The sequence below is a fragment of the Rhinatrema bivittatum genome, chromosome 5 (genome assembly GCF_901001135.1).
Source record: "Rhinatrema bivittatum chromosome 5, aRhiBiv1.1, whole genome shotgun sequence".
In the NCBI taxonomy this organism is placed as follows: domain Eukaryota; kingdom Metazoa; phylum Chordata; class Amphibia; order Gymnophiona; family Rhinatrematidae; genus Rhinatrema; species Rhinatrema bivittatum.
In genome coordinates this window covers 360,671,047-360,691,076 of record NC_042619.1, presented here as the reverse complement: position 1 = coordinate 360,691,076, position 20,030 = coordinate 360,671,047, and the positions used below count along the sequence as shown (strand labels likewise).

Sequence of the window (20,030 nt, the reverse complement as noted above, 5' to 3'; positions counted from 1 at the left end):
GCCCTCGAACATCGACCCGATAATGTCGAGCGAAGGTATGCAATGACTTTCACGTGGCCGCCCTGCAAATCTCCTGGCTAGAAACCAGCTGACTTTCTGCCCAGGAAGTCGATTGAGAATGGAGAGAATGGGCCTTGAGTCCTTCAGGAACCGACTTACCACAACCAATGTACGTGGATGCGATTGAGGTCTTCAACCAACGGGCAATAGTTGCTTTGGAGGCCTGCAGCCCCTTTTTGGGCCCCTGCCACAAAACAAACAGGTGATCCGACCTTCTAAAGTCATTAGTGACCTCCAAATATTGCAAGAGCACTCGACGAACATCTAAACGCTTCAACTCGGAACCTTGAGAAGACTTCAGCTCCGTCGCCGAGAAAGATGGCAATTCCACTGACTGATTAATGTGAAAGGCCGATACTACCTTCGGCAAGAAGGAAGGGACCGTACGCAACGACACACCGGACTCCGAAATACGCAAGAACGGTTCTCTGCACGAAAGTGCCTGTAGCTCCGATACCCTACGAGCAGACGCGATGGCCACTAGGAACACGGTTTTGAGTGTTAAATCCTTTAAGGAGGCCCGCCTAAGAGGCTCAAAGGGGGCTGCGTTGAGGCCTTTGAGAACCAAGTTCAAATTCCAAGACTCTGAGAGGAGGGCGCAAGTTCCGAACGCCACGCAAGAATCGGGCAACATCTGGGTGACACGCGAGAAAGGATCCTTCAACCTTTCCCCTCAAACAACCCAGAGCTGCTACCTGGACTCTCAGAGAATTGTAAGCCAAACCCTTCTTCAGACCATCCTGCAGAAACGTAAGGATATCACCTACCGATGCCCGGCGTGGCGGAATTTCAGAGGCAGCGCACCAGGAGTCAAACACTTTCCACACTCTGGCATAAGTAAGCGTGGTAGAGGGCCTTCGCGCGCGAAGCAACGTGGAAATGACAGGCTCTGAATAGCCTTTCTTCCTCAACTGCCTCCGCTCATATGCCAAGCCGCCAGACAAAAGCGATCCGCCAGATCGAAAAATACCGGCTCTTGCCGAAGAAGGTTCGGAAGGTTGGCCCAGACGTAAGGGCCCGTCTATCGCGAGATTGACTAGATCCGCAAACCATGGTCTTCTTGGCCACTCTGGAGCCACTAGAATCACTGGACCGCGATGGGATTCTATGCGTCTTAACACCTTGCCTACTAGGGGCCAGGGAGGAAACACATAGAGGAGGATGTGACGAGGCCATGGAAGCACTAGTGCATCTACCCCTTCCGATCCGTGTTCTCGCCTCCGGCTGAAGAAACACGCTGCCTTGGCATTCAGCCGAGTCGCCATCAGGTCCAGGCGCGGAATCCCCCACCGCCGGGTGATGAGCTCATTGCCTGGGTCGAGAGCTCCCACTCTCCGGAATCCAAGTATTGACGACTTAGATAATCCGCTTGTATGTGTCTACGCCTGCTATGTGAGTGGCCGCGATGCGGGCTAAGATAACGTTCCGCCCAGGTCATTAACAAGGACGCTTCGACCGCACTGGCCGACTTCTCGTGCCGCCCCTGGCGATTTATATATGCTACCGTGGTTGCGTTTCTGATGAACTCGAACCGCCCGACCTTGTACCATCGGAAGAAGGTGACCAAGGCTAGACGTACCGCTCTGGTCTCCAGACGGTTGATGGACCAAGAAGCCTGTCGAGGGGTCCACGTCCTTGTATAGCTCGTGATTGACAGACCGCTCCCCAGCCTGTCAGACTGGCATCCGTCGTCACTACGACCCACGGGGGAGGATCTAGGTCCACTCCCTGTAAGAGATGGTCCGGGATCAACCACCAAGCTAAGCTGGACCGCGCCGGCTCCATTAGTGGCAACTGAATGCCGTCATCCCCGGATCTCTGGTCCCAGCGAGAAAGGAGAGCCTTTTGCAAAGGCCGCATATGTGCAAAGGCCCACGGCACCATCTCCAGAGTAGAAACCATATGCCCAATGACTTGTAAATAATCCCAGGCCGCAGGTAACGGGAGATCCAGTAGGTTCTGTACCTGAAACATTAGGTTGTCCAGCCTCTGCTGCGTCAGGAATACCTTGCCCACCAAGGTATCGAAACGTGCTCCCAAAAATTCCAAATGCTGACTCGGAACCAACTGGCTCTTTGCAAAGTTGACTACCCAACCTAGCGATTGAAGTTGCTGTACTACCGACTGGACTGCTCGCCTGCACTCGTTCTCCAACTTTGCCTGGATGGAGCCAATCGTCTAGTAGGGATGCACCGTATTCCTTGACGTCGCAGAAAAGCTGCGACTACTACAAGAACCTTGGTAAATACTCTCGGAGCCGAGACTAACCCGAATGGAAGGGCGCAAAACTGGAAGTGCTCCCCCAACACCATGAATCTCAGGTAGCTCTGATGACGTTCCCTGATCCCAATGTGAAGATACGCCTCGGCTAGATCCAAAGAAACCAAAAATTCTCCCTTGTGGACGGCCGCAATAACAGATCTTAGAGTCTGCATGCGAAACCAGGGAACGCGCAAGGCCTTGTTCACTCGTTTCAAATCCAAAATTGTCCGAAACGTACCTTCCTTCTTTGGGACCACGAAGTAAATGGAGTACCGGCCTGTTCTGGTCTCGTCCGGAGGAACGGGCAAAACTGCTCCCAGGGTTCGTAACCGGTTCACAGTTTGGGCTATAACCAGTTGCTTTACCCGAGGACCGCAAGGCGACATCATAAAAAGATCCCGGAGGGGCCGAGCAAATTCCAACTCATAACCGTAACGAACAACGTCGAGGACCCACTGATTTGACGTGACCTTGACCCATTCCTCCCAAAACAGGGACAATCGACCTCTGATGCGGGGGAAGGAGGAACGGGCCTGCGCGCCTTCATTGCGAAGGTTTCCAGCGGGCAAGTTCTGCGAGGATCCCAATCGCTGCGGCCGCCTGCCTCGAAAGGAAGGAGACTACGGTTGAGACCTGGGACCCTGTTGTTTCTGTGGAAAGGGACCTCCCCTTCCCATGCGAAACCGGCGTTGCCCTCGAAACCGGGACCGTACATTCCCGAAAGATCGAAACTGACGGGCTTGTCCTCCGGTAACTTATACACCTTATTATCCCCAAAGTCTTGATGAGTTGATCGAATTCCTCACCAAACAACAACTTCCCCTTGAAGGGAAGGAGGCTAGACACGATTTAGAGGAGGCATATGCCGACCAACGACGGAGCCACGGTAAACGCCGAGCAGCGACCGCCGACGATAGTATGGGCCGAGGTCCTCAACAAATCATACAAGGCGTCCGCCGTGTAAGCTACTGCCACTTCCACACAGTTGGCCTGTTCCGCCTCGGCCGGCGGGAGCTCCTGCGTGGTAAGCAATTGCTGAACCCAGCGGAGAGTGGCTCTCTGAACCATACTGCTACATGCCGCTGCACGGACTCCCAAGGCCGCTATCTCAAAAATGCGCTTCAAAAGAACCTCTAACTTTCTGTCTTGGAGATCTTTCAAGGCTACCCCTCCCATGACGGGAATGGTAGTATGCTTAACCACAGCTGTGACCGCCGAATCCACGGAAGGGACCTTAAAAATCTCCAAAGAATCTGAGGGCAGGGGATATAACTTATTCATTGCCCTGCTAACGTCAGAGATGCATCCAGAACCTCCCATTCCTTAGATACGAGCTGTACCACCTTGGGATGTAAGGGAAAAGTTTGTGGGGGTGCCCTCAGACCCGCCATAGCTACGTCCCCTGTGGACCTATCCGTGTCTTGTTGTGGTGCCGGGATTTCTAACTCCTTCAAAACATGAAGGATCAAAACGTTCAGTTCATCCTTGCCAAATAGGCGCAAAACCTGGGGGTCATCCCCTTCTAGCGACCCCTGAGGATCAGAGACCTCTGTCCCTGCACCATCCGGAGAGCCCTGGGTGAGATCCGGGCCACCCGGACCACCCGTACCCCCTAATGAATGAGCTCCGGCTCTATCCGAAGCCCCTGCCTTTCCATGAGCCCCAGACTTTCCGGGGACAGGAGACACCTTAGGAACCTTTGCGGGAGGGGGTTCATCCGGCTCCCAACCTGCCTCTGCCTCTAAAAACGCTTGGTGCATTAATAGCACAAATTTAGACGAAAAGGGCACTTTCCTTTTATTTGAGGTTGTTCCTGAGGGGGGGGGGGGCTCGAGGAGCATCCAATTCTGAGCCACTGCGCGGGCTTAAGGCAGGCGGTGAGAAAGGAGAGGATTCCTCATCCTCCAATGCTGAATCAGCAGGCTGCCGCGTGGTCAAGATGGCCGCCGGCTCCCTCTCACAGGGAGGCGGGGCTGACAACCGCGCGGCTGCCAGTCTCCCCTGCCGCGCCGAAGAAGAGGCTGAAGTGCCGCTGCAGGCAGCGCTCGGCCCCTGGGCGGGTCCCTCGCCCCCGGGAATGCAGCGGGAGCAGAGACCCTCCCTGGAGAGTCGCGCCCCCGCCCTTCCACAGGCCGTGCAGGCCGAAGACCGCAGCATCCGGAGGCTGAAGGAAAAAAGCGCGCCAAAGGTAAGCTGCCTCCTAGCTTTAAAATCGCGCCAAAACTACAGCGAGCTGTAAAATCGCCGGGTGAAAAATATCCACCCCTTCCGGAGTCCCTGGTCAGCGCGGCTAGAAGCGCGGCAGGCTAGGGCTTAAAGATAGATCACTGCCTGCTCCCAACAGGACTTACGTGTCCTTGATCGTCTCCTTCTCTTTTTTTTTTTTTTTTTTTTTTTTTTTTTTTTTAACAAAGAAAGCCCTCTTCAGAATAAAATCTGGAATGAATATGGGGGGAGGGTGACCGGACCACCGGTAAGCTCTCCCCCAGGACCAAAGGGACACACTAATCCGGGTAAATGAGTGAGAGCAATGCTCTCAGCGCCTGCCTGAACGCTGCGCTTAAGAAAAATAGAAAACCCACTGGTCAAATATCAAGTACACTGATACTCCTGTTTTTTGTTTTTTTTTAAACTAAGAAAGAAACCAGTTGATCTAGACAGTATAGACAGTAAAGTAAAAAATAACACCTGAAAGGAATTTAGTCAGGACAGACAGGACCGCAGGTTATGCCTCTCAATCTGCTGGAGTCAGAGGAAATACTGAAGGATGGCAGGTGGCACACCAGTATATCTAGGGGGTGCTTTCAGTTTTCTCTCTGACTCCATCTGCTGGAGGGGAGGCATAACCCAGCAATCTGGACTGATCCTGGTAAGTACAGGGAATTTATGTTCTTCAAGATACTCCGATAGTTGATTATTGACCACTTTTTCCATGATCTTGGTGACAAAAGGTAGGTTGGAGATAGGGTGGAAATTATTGGGGTCTCTGGGATCTAGGTTTGGTTTCTTGAGGAGTGGTTTGAGAGTGGCAAGTTTCAGAGCGTCCGGGAAGATTTCTTGTGAAAGTGAGCAATTTATAATATCGGCCAGATATTTAGAAATAGAGTCCGGGACCAGTAGGAGTAGTTTAGCCGGGATTTGGTCATACGGATGAGTGGAGGGTTTCATTCTCTTTAAAATGGTTTCGATCTCCATAGCTGATGTGGGATCAAATGAATCAAATGAAGCTTCCATGTTTGAGAGAGAGGATGATGATGAGGAACTGGGCGGGGGGTTAGAGCTAGGTGGTAGGCGTGTTAGTAGGTTAGAGATTTTGTTCTGGAAGAAGATTGCGAGTTCACTAGCTTTCGATTGCGCTTGGTCATCCGGAATGGGTGGGGTGGTGGTTTTAGTGAGTTCCGATATGTAAGAGAATAGTGCCTTCGCATCAAATGCAAGGTCGTGTATTCTAAGAGCGTAGAAATCTTTTTTTGTTCGTAGTGTTGCATTTCTGTAGAAGTGAAGAGCGGATTTGTAGGTAGCTAGAGTGCAAGGATTGGGGGCCTTTCACCATTTGTTCTCCTTCTGTCTAAGGTCTTGCTTTAATGATCGAAGTTCATTAGAAAACCATGGTTGTTTATTTTTTTGAGCTGGGTTGATGTTTTTTGTCGAAAGGGGGCATACGTTGTTAGCTATTGCTTCGGTGATGCTGTGCCATGAAAGTATGGCTGAGTTAGGATCTGATACATCAAGGTTAGGAAGTTCTTTGGCCAGGTGTGTGCTGAGGATCTCTGAAGAGCAAGATTTCCTATAGGAGAATGTGGATTGGGGGGGGGGGGGGAGGGGTGAGATAAAGAGCTTCCTATTAACTTGAGGGTGGTGGTGATCAGTGAATGGTCAGACCAAGGGAAGACATAAGGGGGGTGTGGACTTTAGGAAACTGGAGTTAATGAAGATGAGGTCCAGCATATGTCCGGCTTTGTGTGTTGGCTTGTTTATATATATATATTATATACAGTATGGGAGTAATGTGCTTGTGTAAATGAGTATTTGTAAGAATATGTGTGGCTGAATTTTGAATCAATTATAGAAGGTGAATAACATATGCAGGAAGTTCTAAGTATAGTGAGTTACAATATCCAAATTATTTAGTATTAAGGCCTGTAATACTGTACAAAAGTTACTCGTGTAAAGTTATGGTTTTAGATGTTTTAATAGATATAATTTGTAAAAATAAAAAAGATTTCACAACTATTGAAATATGATATACCAAGATTTCGAACTCAGAGATTGGGATGCAATTTCCATTGATATCCAAAGAAACTGGTATATCAAATGTAGAGTGTTGTACAGTGGATAACATTTTTTCGGTTTTCACAACGTTAAGATTCAGTCTGTTATGCATTAACCAACTTTTCAGTGAATTAATGCATAATGATACAAAAGCGAGGGTATTTTTCCAGGATGAATTATAAGGTACGAAAAACTGAATGTCATTGGCATATATTTTATAACATTCGCCAAAACAGAAAAAAAGTTGGCACAAGGGAGAAATATAAATGTTGAAAAGAATGGCAGATAAAGCTGAACCTTGAGGTACACCAGAGGAAACTGCATTCCAATTAGATGAATAAGTACCAATTCTAACTTGCTGAGAGCGATTATGTAAAAACGATGATAACTAATTTAATACAGTCCCAGTGATTCCAAATGATTTCATCTATTGTAACAATGTTATGATCAAGAGTATCAAATGCTACTGTGATCTCCAGCAGTACTAGGCAATAATTAATGATGGAATCAAATCCACAAATTATGGTATTGAATTAAGACAGTAACAGTCTCTCTGTGTTGAAACCATGTCTGAAAACATGTTGATGTTGTTCTAAACAGAATTATCAGTAATATAATTCTGTAAATTGATGTAATATTGCTGATTCAACTATTTTTGCTATTGTAGTTAAAAGATGATATAGGATGGAAATTACTCAGTTCTCATAGGTCAGCAGGTTCCTTAGGGATAGGGGTAATAATAGCTAATTTCAGTGTATCTGTAAATGTACCTGAAGAAAGAGAAAGGTTACAATATATATAATATGGTGAGATAATTCTTTGCAAGTCGGTTTGAGTAGTGACGTTGGATATGGATTTAAAGGACTGGAAGAAGATTTCATTTTTGTTAAGATTTGTGACACAGTAGTGGCATTTATTGTTTCAAATGTATCCCAAGAAATATTGGGATTTTCATCAGGTATTACTGGAAGCGGAAGATGAGAAACTTGTTAGAGATATTTGCTATCTTTTCACAAAAAAAGTTGCCATTTTATTGCAGTATTCCTGATTTATATGACTCAATGAATTATTTCTCACAGTAGTTAAAGACTATACTGAATAGCACAGTTGGAATACCATTGGCGGATTATATTTTTGTTGAGTAATAAGCTTTGTCATGTCAATTTGTTTCTTGTACTTACACAAATATGCCATATAGGCCATTTTGTATGATAGTATTTGATTTTTCCACCATCGACATTCATGGCATCAATGTTTTTTTCATGTTTAACAATTGTGGAATGGAATGAAGTGAATCAGGGTTCTGATGCATAGCCCTACTCCCCTGATAACCCATCTGAAATGGATGGTCCAAAAAGAAGTGGACACTATCTAGGGGGCTTGGATGAATGTCTATCAACATGTCCAAGAGATGTCTTCGTGCACTGACGGCTAATGTTTTGCAAGCCATATTGGCACTCGAAGTCCATTGTTACTCAGCAGTACACAGCACCCAATTTCCAACAGCAGCGCCCAACATCAATGTTGTGCCATTGTTCTCCACTGGTACAGCAGTGCCCGGCATTTTGTTTTATGTTTCATATTCTTTATTTCTGATGACCACACAGAGTGCCAGGCTGGTGCACAGCTCAGCCTGATCAAGTTTTCTCCTCAGCCTTCATGTTCTGTTTTTTTCCTTAGTCTAATGCCTCATGGGGCCTGCAGTTTTCAGGGCCCTAGCATGCTCATGCTAGTCCTCTTACTCCAGGTCATTCGGGAACTTGCCTGGGTACAGACCATGGTGTCTCTAGCACCCTTGCCACCCCCCTTCCTCCAAGGCTACCACCATTATTAGACTAGCATTCCAGGCAGGAGCTCTGGGAGACTTCGTTTGACCAATGGACATCAGAAGCACCACCAGCGCATTGATGTCATTGATTCCTCCTTGACCCATACACCAAATTCGGGACTGGTTTGGTGGCTGATGAAAGAGCATTTCCTTGAGTAAGAGAGCTCATCCTCCTCACAATCCTTGGAACTGCACTGCAGTCCTGAATGGTGGAGGCTGACTTGGATATTGCTGCTGTTATGGAAACATGGCTCACTGAGTCTCATGATTGGGATATAGTCATCCTGGACTATAACTTCTTAAGGAAGATCAGGAAGGTCAGAAAAGGGGAAGAGGTAGCTCTTTATGTCAAAAACAATATCCAAGCAACTGAAATGTAGAGAAGCATTATGGGCTGACCTAAAAAAAAGAAGATGGTACTTCCATTTACACTGGTGTGGTCTTCAGGCCCCAACTCAAACAGAAGAACTATACAGAGATCTGATCGAAGACATCCAAAAGTTGGGAAAGAAGGGTGAAGTGTTGCCTGCTAGCGATTTTATTCTTCCGGATGTGGATTGGTGTATCCCTTCTGCAGAATCTACAAGTAGAGCTGTGCTTCTCAATCCAGTCCTCAGGGCACACCTAACTACTCAGGATTTCAGGATAACATAAGGAATATGCATGAGATAGATTTGCAGGCACTGCTTCAATTGTATGAAAATCTATCTGATGCATATTCACTATGGATATCCTGAAAACCTGGCTGGCTAGCTGTGCCCTGAGGAATGGGTTGAGAAGCAGTGAAGTAGAGCGATAGTGGATGATCTTCAAGAAGTTCTGTTCAAACAAATGGTATTAGAACCCATGAGGGAGGGTGTGATACTCGACCTAGTGCTCTCTAATGAGGATAATGACTCTAATGTCCAGGTAGGTTCTCACCTGAGCCCCAGTGATCATCAGACGGTTTTGATATAGCAGATAGGATGCAGAGAAGTCAAACAAAGATCCAAGTTTTGAATTTCAAACCTATGGACATATATCAAAATGGGGATGTACCTGGAGAAAGAACTGGATGACTGGGAGAAAATGAGTGAGGTAGAAAAACAGTAGGCCAAATTAAAAGGAGTTATTACAAAGGCAACAAATCTATATGATAAAAAAGTAAACAAAAGCAAGAGGAAAAAAAAAGATCTGGTTCTCAAAGAAGGTGGCTGATAAAATAAAGGCAAAAAGAACAGCATTGAAGAAGTATAAAGGAACCCAAAAAGAGGAACACAGGGAAGAATATCTGGTGAATCCGAGGGAGGTGAAGAATGAAATAAGGAAAGTAAAAGATCAAGCAGAAGAAAGGATGGCCAAAGAGGTAAAGTGAGGTGACAAAACATTTTTCAGATATATCAAAGAAAGGAGGAAGACCCAAGGTGGTATAATGAAATTGAAAGAAGACCAGGCGCAATGTGTGGAGAAAAATGAAGAAATAGTAGAAATATTAAACGAATACTTCAGTTCAGTATTCACTAAAGAAGGCCCTGGAGATGGACCATTGCTGGTTGACAAGACCATGGATGGGATAGATGCAACCCCGATTACAGAAGAGAATGTATGGGAAGAGCAAGGAAAACAAACTGGAGAAAGCCAGATGAGGTACATCCCAGAATACTAAGGGAGCTGAAAGACATAGTCAATAGATCCCTGGAAATGGGAGTGGTGCCAAGAGACTGGAGAAGAGTAGTGGTTGTCCCGTTTCACAAAGATGGTAGCCGAGAGGAGACTAGAAACTACAGAACAGTTGGCCTCACCTCGGTGGTGTGAAAATTAATGGAGACGCTGCTGAAGGAAAGGATAGTGAACTATCTACAATCTGGTGGGTTGTATCCTATCCGAGGCAGCATAGATTCACTAGGTGAAGCTCCTGTCAACAAATTTGATTAATGTCTTTGATTGGGTGACTAGAGAATTGGATCAAGGAAGTTCGCTCGATGTGAATCAAAGCTTTTGATATGGTTCCTGCATAGAAGACTCGTGAATAAAATAAGAAGCTTGGTAGTGGATGCCAAGGTGGTGGAGTGGATTACAAACTGGTTGACTAACAGGGGACAGCATGTAATGGTAAATGGAACCTATTCTGAAGAAATAATGGTGTAAAGTGGGGTGCCCAAGGATCAGTTTTGGGACTGGTTCTGATCAATATATTTATGAGAGACATTGTGGAAGGGATAGAAGGTAAAGTTTGTCTATTTGCAAATGATACTAAGATCTGAAACAGAGTAAACACACCTAAAGGAGTAGAGAAAATTTAAAGTGATTTAAGAAAGCTTGAAGAGTGGTCGAAATTTGGCAGCTGAGATTCAATGCCAAGAAGTGCAGAGTCATGCATCTGGGATACAGTAATCTAAAAGAGAAGTATGTGATGGGGGATGAAAGACTAATGTGCAGAGACTGGGAGAACGACCATGGAATAATAGTGTCTTGTGATGTGAAGGTGGTGAAGAATGCTGGGCTGCATAGAGAGAGGAATAATCAGCAGGAAAAAGGAGGTGATAATGACCTTGTACAGGTCCTTGATGAGGCCTCATCTGGAGTACTGTGTTCAGTTCTGGAGCCCATATCTCAAAAGGGATAAAAGTCAGGATGGAGGCAGTCCAGAGAAGAGTGACCAAAATGGAGTGGGGTCTATATGGGAAGACTTATGAAGAGAAGCTGATGGATCTAAATATGTATATTCTGGAAGACAGAAGGTGTAGGGGAGATATGAAACTTTAAACCTTTTCCACTGAAAAGAAAACTAGAATTAGTGGTCATGAAATTAAATTCCAGGGGGGATGACTCAGAACCAACAACAGGAAGGTTTTCTTCACAAAGAGGGTGGTGAACGCCTGGAATGCTCTGCCAGAAGAGGTGGTGAGGATGAAAACAGTTAAATTCAAAAAGAGCATGGGATAAACACTTTGGATCCCTAAAGGCAAGAGGTTAAAAATGAAGAATAGGGTGCATGTGCATAACTTGCACGGAGAGGCAGACACTACCCTTAATAGAAGGCATGGGGATTACTAGCCTTAATCAGTTAGCCTTGATGCTATTGATGCAGCTGCAATACACCAAAAACACTAACACTCTCCCCCTTGAAAGTGCAACTCCAAACAAATTAGATTCAAAAAGCACCCCCTATCGAAACATCAAAATGGACAAGATTAAATTTCAAAACAATTCATTACATTGATCAAAATTTGTCAAAAAATCTTTAGGTAGAAAGGGTTGGTAGTTTCATACCTGGCTCCACTACTGATACCTTCTGGGTTATCAGGGCCATTGTCTCTGTAATCATTAATTGCCAATGTCCTTCCAATACTAAGCTATGTTTTTTGAAAAAAAAAATTTTGAGCAATTTAAATCAGTGTATGCCGCACAACAAATGATGAAAAATTGAAGATCACAAGTGTATATTCTTTGCATGGAATAGTCTGTCATAAACTCAATGTTGAGCCAGTAATGCCGTTCAACACAATTGGATTATTCTATTCGCTGGCACATTGTCATTGGAGTGACAGCCCTGATGAAGGACATCCGTTTGAAATGCGGCCACGTTGGGAGGAATGTAAGATAATTTAAAAATGTTCTTTGATGCCGTGGATTTAACTGTTTAGCGAATTACTTAGAGTTTACGGCAGACGATTCCATACAAAGACTATACACTGGTGATCTTCAATTTTTCATTGTTGTTCAATGGACCCCTAGCTGAGACGAGGTTGACACTACCTACAGAAGGAGGCCTCCTGTAGGTCTTCATCATTGGAGGCGGGTGCGCTTGGAGTGGAGACCCAAATGGACCTTCACCAATACCAGCCCTCGTTCCCCGCAAGTTGAGCTCTTGGGTAGTGGGGCCGGCTGGACTTAGGCGCGGGTCTCCAGACGGTGATGAGTCCTACGATGACAGTCAGGCGTACCAGGGGTCGTGGGCATGCAGCAAGCAGAGGAACTGAGGAATGGGCAGATGGTCGGGGCAGGCGGCAAGCAAGACGGAATCCAGGGGCGAACCGAGGTCAGAATCCAGACGAACAGTCATGGAGGAGAGAAGCAGAGCAGGGAACCAGGAACTGGAGGCAAGGCAGGAGCAGGAAGAGCAACAAACAACTCTAAACCAGAGCGGGACCTGTTGCTGAGGTGAGGACCTGATGATCAGGCAGGGGTTAAATAGTCCCCTGTCCTGACGTCATCGGTAGGGGCTGTGGGAAAGTTTCCTGCCGCTGGCCCTTTAAGAACCAGAAGGGATTGCGCATGCCAGGGGGGCTGCTCTCCCTGAAAAATATTGCAAGCAGTAATTTTGTTATGGGTTTGATTATAAATATTATTACCATTAACAGAAACTCAGCAGTAACCTGCATGGAGTGGCAGTTCTACAATAAGAAATTTGCTGGGCAGACTGGATGGACCATTTGGTCATTTTATGCCGTTGTTACTATGTTACTATGTCCCCATGGACCCAAGTTAATTATCACCTCTGGGCCCCAGATAATGTGACCTCCCTTCCTACCTGCCAGCCTGTCCTAATAGGGCAAGGAATCTGGTGCAACGCTGAGCACCATCAGGTGCCATAGGGCAATGACAGAATCAATGCTGGGTGCCATGGAGTCAATGTCAGGCACTGTGGGCACTAGTGAAACTGACATCTGGCACAGCTGATGGCATGAGGAAATGCTGTGGCATGGGTGATAAAATGCACCGCTGTGCAGGCATCAACGTAGGCTCTGCCTATGTCTAATACTGCTACAAGTGCCACTAGCTGGGTAGGTTTTCAGGATATCCACACTGAATATTCAAGAGTTGGTTTTGCATGCACTGCTTCCATCAGATGCAAATGCATCTCATGCACATTCAGTATGGATATCCTGAAAACCAGACTGGCCTACTCTGATCTAGATATATGCACACGTTTACATAGGCGTATACAGCAGTGTATGTATATATACATAATATAATACCTTATAAATATATATGTATGTAACTCAGGAGTGCTAGTTGCTGCTAGGAAAATTAAGCATCTAATGTCAAGAAAAGAGAGAGAAGGAGAAACTCACATTTTCTTATTTCTACATCTATTTGCTTTGTGCATAGGAATTGAGCACACAATTTCTTCATGATCTTTTAAAAAATTATTTAAATTTACATTTGGCAATAAAGCAGAACCAAGGCTAGGATCCAATACCATTAACTTTTATTTGCGGCCACCTGGGGATATTTTCTTATATTTTACATCTCCTCCCAACTCATTCAACCCAGTCACTGCAGCAACAATCTTCTGCTGACGACGATGCACTAGAGCTTATTCTGGAAATCTGTAATCATGAGCCCTAGATCTGACCACTATGTGTTGCTGTTGTGCAACAACAGAGATTCCTGCCCCCAGGGGCTGTGAACACTGCCTTTACAGCATCCCCAGCCCTGAACAGTCAGGGAGCAAGAGAGACAACACTAAAGGTCCACTATATGGCAATGTATATGCCTGATGTATCATCTTGCAAGAACTAGATGCAATAACCCCAAAACTCCGTGTATATTATAATGCTATCTTCCTTTTAAAGTGAATAATCTTTGTTTTACTAGAGGATCCCTTCAATGTATGATAGAAGATGATTAACACAGAATATGAAATTCAGAACTTAATTTTCTGAAAATAGTGTATGCTTTTGAAAAACATGAAATATTAAAGAGTGAAGTGTTTTCTTTTTTTTAATCAAATACATTAGACATACATTACCTAAGAGGAACGTTGTGGCGATAGAATAATTCTGCTAGTTTCACTAAATTAACAGTTTCTTCTTGTACAGGATCAATAAAAATGACCTATAAAACAAGAAATAAGGAAGATAAAGCCATTATTAACTTTTGGTTTGTGTCAGGCTAAAATATCACTATTCATGCTCCCACACTTTAAATTTGCTCATAATTAGGGTACCACACATTGGCCAGGTTTATTGAATTGCAATTAGAAAGTGCATCAAAATGATCCAGAGACATAGAAAAATTAAAGAGAAAAATGCTGTTTTTTGTCTATGCCTACGTTTGGTTAATGCTTTTCAATCTTCAAATTAAGATACTAATATTGTTAACAGAGTCAAATTGTTTAATATAACCACCACTCAACATCTAGGAAACTTTAGGAGATAAATATAAAATCATAAAAATAATCCACTTGTTTTAACAAAGCTCATGGTACAGAGATAAGACATGAAAAAGCACTGTAAGAATAAAAAAGGGTAAAAAATGTTTGCTTAAGTGTGAAAAGAGTTCCAGTAGAAAGCAGGATGAATTATTCTTGGGTGCTGACATGGCACCTGGACCTCAGAGCTCAGTAAAGACTATACTGAGCATCGCAGGAGATTACATGCACACCTGAGACAAAGCTAGAACTGAATTTCTTTTTGGGGGAGACCCAAAGTTAACATGGGTGGGCACTGTGGCTAGCTCCCCATGCCTCAATCCCATCCTCTATGGGTCTTCATGGCAGTGGCTACAAAACTCTTAATTTTTGGCAACACTATCTCTTTGATCTGTCTCTGCTGTTTCTCACTCTTCCTCTATAGCTAAGGCAACAATTTTATACAAGTATCAGGCTGCTGAAGAGCAATTATGTAAATAGGCTTCCACACAGCCCAGGCACTCCAACTTTGAAGGGGCTGAGAGGAGGGGGATAAATAATTACTTGCCAAAAGTAAATAAATACTTTGATGGCCTTTCACATATCTAGCTCAAGGGCAGTGGTGTTTCCCATTCAAGGTGCGGGGGATCGTGGCGTGGCGCATTTCCAATGCTTCCAGACCCTCTTAATGCTTACATCTTTAAGGGGCTGACTCAGATGAAATATGACCCTGCTGCTAGGGGTGGGGCCTGAGCCAAAAGTGGGGGGTTAGAGGCCTCTGATGCCCATATATGAGTACCTGCCGCTTCTAGAGCTTAACCTTTTAGCTAGGTAGTTGACTCCCCAGGGAGACGGAAGGATATTAAGGTGTGAACAGACTACCAAGAAGCAGCTTGGGAAATATCAGCAATAGAATAGGCTCTGAGATAAACTGCTGAAATCACTATGGCCCTCACTTAAAGAGGCTTGACAGAGTCTGTAATCTGTAAACCAGCTAGTGCATTACAGCATGCTATAAAATCTGCTAGCCAACTAGACAGAGTTTCGTGAGTAACTGCCCTTCCCAAACTATTGGGATCAAAGGACACAAACAGTTGAGAAGCTTGAAATTGAGGCTGAAAACTCTTTAGGAAATACACCAGGACTCTCTTACAGGAGAAATGAGGTCCATATTCAAATGACATTTAGACAGGTACAGTAACTCAAAAGTTAGCCTCTAAATGGCAAATCTGGCATACTCAGCCATTTATCTGGCTAAATTTTAGCTGGATAAGTAGCTATCTGGCTATAATTTAGGAAGATAAAAAAGGGATGTTCCAGGGAGGGATTTAGTTATCCGGTTAACATAGCCAAATATCAGGTATATCTGGCTATGTTACCCAGCTAACTTTAGGTCTGCTGCAGAGCTGGCCTAAAGTTATTTGGCCTTATGTGGCCAGGTAAGTAAGAACATAAGAACATAAGAAAATGCCATACTGGGTCAGACCAAGGGTCCATCAAGCCCAGCATCCTGTTTCCAACAGTGGCCAATCCAGGCCATAAGAACCTGGCAAGTACCCAAAAACTAAGTCTATTCCATGTAACCATTGCTAATGGCAGTGGCTATTCTCTAAGGGGCGGATTTTCAGAGCCCTGCTCGCCTAAATCCGCCCAAAACCGGGCGGATTTAGGCGAGCGGGGCCCTGCGCGCCGGTAAGCCTATTTTACATAGGCCTACCGGCACGCGCAGAGCCCCGGGACTTGCGTAAGTCCCGGGGTTTTCGGAGGGGGGCGTGTCGGGGGCGGGCCCGAACCGCGCGGCGTTTTCGGGGCGTGTCGGGAGCGTTCCGGGGGCGGGCCCGGGGGCGTGGCTACGGCCCGGGGTGCCCGGGGGCGTGGCCGCGCCCTCCGGACCCGCCCCCAGGTCGCGTCCCGGCGCGCAGGAGGCCCGCTGACGCGCAGGGATTTACGCCTCCCTCTGGGAGGCGTAAATCCCCCGACAAAGGTAAGGGGGGGGCTTAGACCAGGGCCGGGTGGGTGGGTTAGGTAGGGGAAGAGAGGGGAAGGTGAGGGGAGGGCAAAAGGAAGTTCCCTCCGAGGCCGCTCCGATTTCGGAGCGGCCTCAGAGGGAACGGGGTAGGCTGCGCGGCTCGGCGTGCGCCGGCTATACAAAATCGATAGCCTTGCGCGCGCCGATCCAGGTTTTTAGCAGATACGCGCGGCTCCGCGCGTATCTACTAAAATCCAGCGTACTTTTGTTTGCGCCTGGAGCGCAAACAAAAGTAGGCCTATTCGCGGAGTATGAAAATCCGCCCCTAAGTGAACTTAATAGCAGGTAATGGACTTCTCCTCCAAGAACTTATCCAATCCTTTTTTAAACACAGTTATACTAACTGCACGAACCACATTCTCTGGCAACAAATTCCAGAGTTTAATTGTGCGTTGAGTAAAAAAGAACTTTCTCCGATTAGTTTTAAATGTGCCCCATTCTAACTTCATGGAGTGCCCCCTAGTCTTTCTACTATCCGAAAGAGTAAATAACCGATTCACATCTACCCGTTCTAGACCTCTCATGATTTTAAACACCTCTATCATATCCCCCCTCAGTCGTCTCTTCTCCAAGCTGAAAAGTCCTAACCTCTTTAGTCTTTCCTCATAGGGGAGTTGTTCCATTCCCCTTATCATTTTGGTAGCCTTTCTCTGTACCTTCGCCATCGCAATTATATCTTTTTTGAGATGCGGCGACCAGAATTGTACACAGTATTCAAGGTGCGGTCTCACCATGGAGCGATACAGAGGCATTATGACATTTTCCGTTTTATTCATCATTCCTTTTCTAATAATTCCCAACATTCTGTTTGCTTTTTTGACTGCCGCAGCACACTGTACTGACGATTTCAATGTGTTATCCACTATGACACCTAGATCTCTTTCTTGGGTTGTAGCACCTAATATGGAACCCAACATTGTGTAATTATAGCATGGGTTATTTTTCCCTATATGCATCACCTTGCACTTATCCACATTAAATTTCATCTGCCATTTGGATGCCCAATTTTCCAGTCTCACAAGTAGCGCTGACAGTCTCAAAAGAAAAAAAAGAAAAATAAAAAGACATCATTGGGTCCTCGGCTTGAAAAGTCTGCCTTCCCCAATATTAAATATAAATTGTACCATCTAGCCCAGCGCCTCAATTATTATTAAGCCCTGCTTCCTTTTCCCATTGTTTGTTGTTTGGATCCCCTCGTGGGATGGGGGGTGAAGGAGGAGGGATTTAAACTTGTTTAAGCCATGGGGGGGGGGGGGGGGAAATGGACATTGAACATTTTTACATTACGATAGGAAAAGGGAGCAGAAATCATAGAGCATATAGAAAGACATGGTTTAATGGAACACAGTCAACATGGATTTACTCAAGGGAAGTCTTTCCTAACAAATCTGCTTCATTTTTTTGAAGGGGTTAATAAACATGTGGATAAAGGTGAAACAGTAGATTTAGTGTATTTGGATTTTCAGAAGGCGTTTGACAAAGTCCCTCATGAGAGGCTTCTAAGAAAACTAAGTAGTCAAGGGATAGGAGGCGATGTCCTTTCGTGGATTACAAACTGGTTAAAAGGCAGGAAACAGAGTAGGATTAAATGGTCAATTTTCTCAGTGAAAAAGGTTAAACAGTGGAGTGCCTCAGGGATCTATACTTAGACCGGTGCTTTTCAATATATTTATAAATGATCTGGAAAAGATTACGACGAGTGAGGTTATCACATTTGCAGATGATACAAAATTTTCAGAGAAGTTAAATCACAAGCTGATTGTGATACATTACAGGAGGACCTTGCAAGACTGGAAGACTGCCCATCCAAATGGCAGATGAGACCTTGGCGCTACATAGTCTGGATATCTTTTAAAGATATCTGGGTAAGCAGAAAGTTATCCCACTGAACATACAGGATGAGTTATCCAGCTAATTTTAGCTGAGTAACTTGTCCACTAAACGGCTTACTCAGTATTGGCCTGAAAGAGCCCATTCTTCTATATTCCCCTGTGCTTTTGGAAAGAATGTAAATGGCACAATAGCTTAAATGATGTGGAACACATATCACTTTCAGAAGAAATTTAGGGTCCTTACATAGAACTCCCTATTGTGAAAAATATTGAAGATATGCTGAAAATGAAACAGCCTGTAGTTCTCTTACTCTTTGTGCTGATGTGATGCGCATAAATAAAACAATACTTTCCAGGTGAGAAACTTCAAAAGTCCAAAGACTTGAGAGGTTCCAAAGGAGGTTTTATAAGTTGATCTAGGATGACAATGAAGTCCCAAGACAATGGATGTTTACTGCACAGAATTTAGATATAAAGGAGTGGAGAGAATTTGGAGCTCCTTCCACCTTCTGGTGACATGCTATAATGGCACAGAGATGAATTTTGACCGCAGAGGTGCTAAGGCCCAAGGACAAGAGATAGAAGAGATACCAAAGCAAGTACCTAGTGCCACAGGATAAGGGATTGAACTGGCTGGTACAATACTAAGTTGAGAATCTCTTCCATTAGAAACCATAAGATCTTCAGGTTGAAGGTTTTCTGAAGGAAATCAGAATATCCTCCACCTCCTTGGAAAAGCGTGAGGAGGAGATTACTGTGTGTTCAACATCCACAACCATGGGAGCCAACAATGGCAGAGCCTGTCTTCTTCCTATGTGATGAAAACCTGAGATGTTCCCAATGGAAGTAAAGATTGAATTGACAGATGGACTAGATATGGATATCGCATTTGCTGTAGCTAAAATGGTGCTATGAGGATTATCCTCAAAGTGTCCTGAAGGACCTTTTGGATGGCCCTGATTATCAGAGAAATCAGTGATTACCCAAAGTAGGATAATGCTCTAGTCTAGCAGAAAAACATTAGGAGCTGATTTATAGCTGCTCTGATATATGAAGCAGAATTTCAAATTTTCTATTGTCTTCTGAGGCAACCAGGTTGATCACTGGCATTCCCTAATGAAAGAACAAGTTATCCATGCTTCCTTTATCTAGGAACCACTTGTGTGATTATAATACTCACTTGAGACTGTTCACCAATGGGTTCATGATTCCTCAAAGGCAGGTCACCTGGACATGGGCACTGTTATATACTGCCCACTACCAGATTCAAAGGGCCTCTTGGCAGAGTGTGTGTGTACCTCCTTGTTTGTTTATATAGAACATGGCCACTTGGTTGTCTGTCTGAATCAAGATTCTCTTTCCTGAAAGAAGGCCTGAGAAAGCCCTTAGAGCATAGCAGCTGGTATGCAACTCCAGGTGGTTGATTTAAAGATAATTCTCCACCAGGGACCATGATCCTTGTGTCGATGCTGGTACATGCTTTCCATTCCTTAGAGGTGGTATTGGTAGACAGAGACACTTGATGTTATAGAACATGCTATGAGATGCCCAACTTTAAAACTTCCATCCACCACTGAGGGATGCTATCATTCAGGGAGTCAGTAAGATTTGATGGGATAAAGTCTAATC

General features: G+C 45.0%; 1 protein-coding gene across 3 annotated transcripts in view; it reads right to left on the bottom strand.

The window, feature by feature from the left end:
- The window catches only part of UGGT2 (UDP-glucose glycoprotein glucosyltransferase 2), a 1,031,439-nt gene that overhangs the window by 602,789 nt on the left and 408,620 nt on the right, over nucleotides 1-20,030 (bottom strand). For all 3 annotated transcript variants that reach the window (XM_029604715.1, XM_029604718.1, XM_029604716.1), the window contains exon 14: nucleotides 14,160-14,245. In XM_029604715.1, coding sequence (XP_029460575.1) covers nucleotides 14,160-14,245 — 86 coding nt within the window. The remainder of the gene's footprint in view (nucleotides 1-14,159; nucleotides 14,246-20,030) is intronic.